The sequence below is a fragment of the Silene latifolia genome, chromosome 4, assembly GCF_048544455.1.
Source record: "Silene latifolia isolate original U9 population chromosome 4, ASM4854445v1, whole genome shotgun sequence".
Classification (NCBI taxonomy): Eukaryota; Viridiplantae; Streptophyta; class Magnoliopsida; order Caryophyllales; family Caryophyllaceae; genus Silene; species Silene latifolia.
Window position 1 is genome coordinate 56,612,206 of NC_133529.1, and position 2,120 is coordinate 56,614,325.

The window sequence follows — 2,120 nt, forward strand, 5'->3', positions numbered from 1 at the left end:
TCCTATTCATTTTAACCCTCCTCCTTTTTTTTTTCATCTATTTATATAACTCTCCCCCTTTCCTTATTTAGTAAAGTTTTATACTTATTTTAATCATCTTTTCTCCACAATAATACTTATTTTAATCATCTTACCCCACAATAATACCTTCCCTCTCTCCAATTACCTTACACCACCACAATACTTTACAATAAAATAATCATCCCCTTAATTTGCGTGCCATTTTAAAAGGGGAGAGTTAAAATGATTAGGAGGGAGTATTTCAATTTTAGTTTGCTTGCGGAAAAAGAAGCCTCATAATCTCACTTCTCATTCCAGAACCTTCTCTTCCAACCGTTTCTTAAACCTTCTACAACCTTCCATTTCCTCCCTCCCTATATATACCCTACACCTGTTCCCAACCACGTCATTCACCGCAACAAAATATCTAAAACCCTAAATTGTCTCTCACAAAAAGCTTCTCAAATCAGCAACAATGGCGGCCTCAAATACTCTCCGACGACTAGCCGTTAAAGATATTCACTCTGGCAACATTTTCCGTCCACTTCGCTCAATTTCCGCTGCTCCTTCGATTACCCGCTCCTTCAATACTAACGCTCAGATGGCTAGAGTGGAGGATGATGATGAACATGACGATCGCTCTCATCGTTCTATTTCTCGTCGCGGTCGCGAATTTCCTGGATTATTCTCAGGTTGTTGTCTTTCGCTCCTTGTCCTATTTCTTGTCTCAATTATCGTTTCAATCATTTGTTTACTCTTTCAATCGGTGTGAAAAATTTAGATATTTTAATCGAATCTAAATTTTGACCGGAATAAGGTTGTTACGTGAATACATTGGTTTTATTTGAATTTTCATATGAAATAATGATCGATGTAATACAATTTGTGATGCTCTGTCACACCAATTTTTTCGAATATCGGTATAATGTTGAAAATCGGTGATGTAATCCAGAATTTTCATTCATAATGGTCTTAAATGAATTTGTATGAGGAATGTGGATCTATATAACAGTATTTGTGACGCACGGTTGCACTAAATTCTGTGAATATCGACATGATGTTCAAAATCAGTGATGTAATTCAGAATTTGTTTTCAGTAATTTGATCATGAAATAGTGATCGATATAAGACTTAACACTGTTTTCAGTTAATTTTACGAAGATCGGTGTAATGTTGAAAATGGGTGATATAATTGAGAATTTTCATGATGACGCTAATTTTCTTAATATATTTGAATGGCAGATGTGTTTGATCCATTTGCTTCGACAAGGAGCGTAAGTCAGCTGATGAACATAATGGACCAGCTCGTAGATAATCCAATCCTTGCTGGTACACGTGGAGTAGGAACGGGAGGAGTGCGGCGAGGGTGGGATGTTAAAGAGGACGAGGAAGGCCTGCAGCTGAAGGTAGACATGCCGGGGTTAGGCAAGGAGCACGTGAAGGTAGCAGTTGAAGAGAACACTCTGATTATTAAGGGAGAAGGCGAGAAAGAGACGGAGGAAGAGGAGAGTCGTAGGAGGTACTCGTCTCGAATTGAGCTGACTCCAAATATGTACAAGGTTGATGGGATTAAGGCTGAGATGAAGAATGGTGTGCTCAAGGTGGTTGTTCCTAAGGTTAAGGAAGATGAGAGGAAGGATGTTTTCCAAGTTCAGATTGATTAATTTAGGAATGTTAAAAGTTGAATTTAGTAGCAGAGCTTTTGAATGGTCTAGTTTTTGAGTTGCTAGTTGTAATTTGAGTCAATAAGTTGCATCTTTGGGACATTTTGTTTTGGCTCAATTCTAATTTAATCTGTCGTTCTGTTCTACTTCTAATGTTTTCTTCAATACAAACTTGTGGTACATTTCTACGTTTATTGTAAAACCGTCTCTCACGAAAATTTCTCATTGTCCCAAGGCAATCTGCGTATTATCTCAGCCTATTGTTCCCAATTTGAGATTAATTTATTGCCTTCTGCAATTGGAATGCATCCTACATAATCGGTGCTATATGTATGGTGGATCAAGTAGAGAAGAGGTGAATGATATTTCAAATTGGAGGTGAATGATATTTCAAATTGGTTTTATATAGAAAGCGCAAAGTAGTGTTATTGCGAGGGACAAGGAAATTAGCCCCAA

The 2,120-nt window shown here is 37.5% G+C and overlaps 1 protein-coding gene across 2 annotated transcripts; it reads left to right on the top strand.

Annotated features, from left to right (window-relative positions):
- Positions 1 to 284: 284 nt before the first annotated feature.
- Positions 285 to 1,810, top strand: LOC141653508 (small heat shock protein, chloroplastic-like). Of its 2 annotated transcripts, none has more exons than XM_074461294.1 (2): positions 285 to 692; positions 1,243 to 1,810. In XM_074461294.1, the coding sequence occupies exons 1-2, from the start codon at positions 476 to 478 to the stop codon at positions 1,662 to 1,664; spliced, it is 639 nt and encodes a 212-aa protein (XP_074317395.1). In that variant the 5' UTR covers positions 285 to 475; the 3' UTR covers positions 1,665 to 1,810. The 2 variants fall into 2 exon arrangements, with proteins under 2 accessions (XP_074317395.1, XP_074317394.1); XM_074461293.1 differs by having other exon boundaries at positions 343 to 695.
- Positions 1,811 to 2,120: the final 310 nt, after the last annotated feature.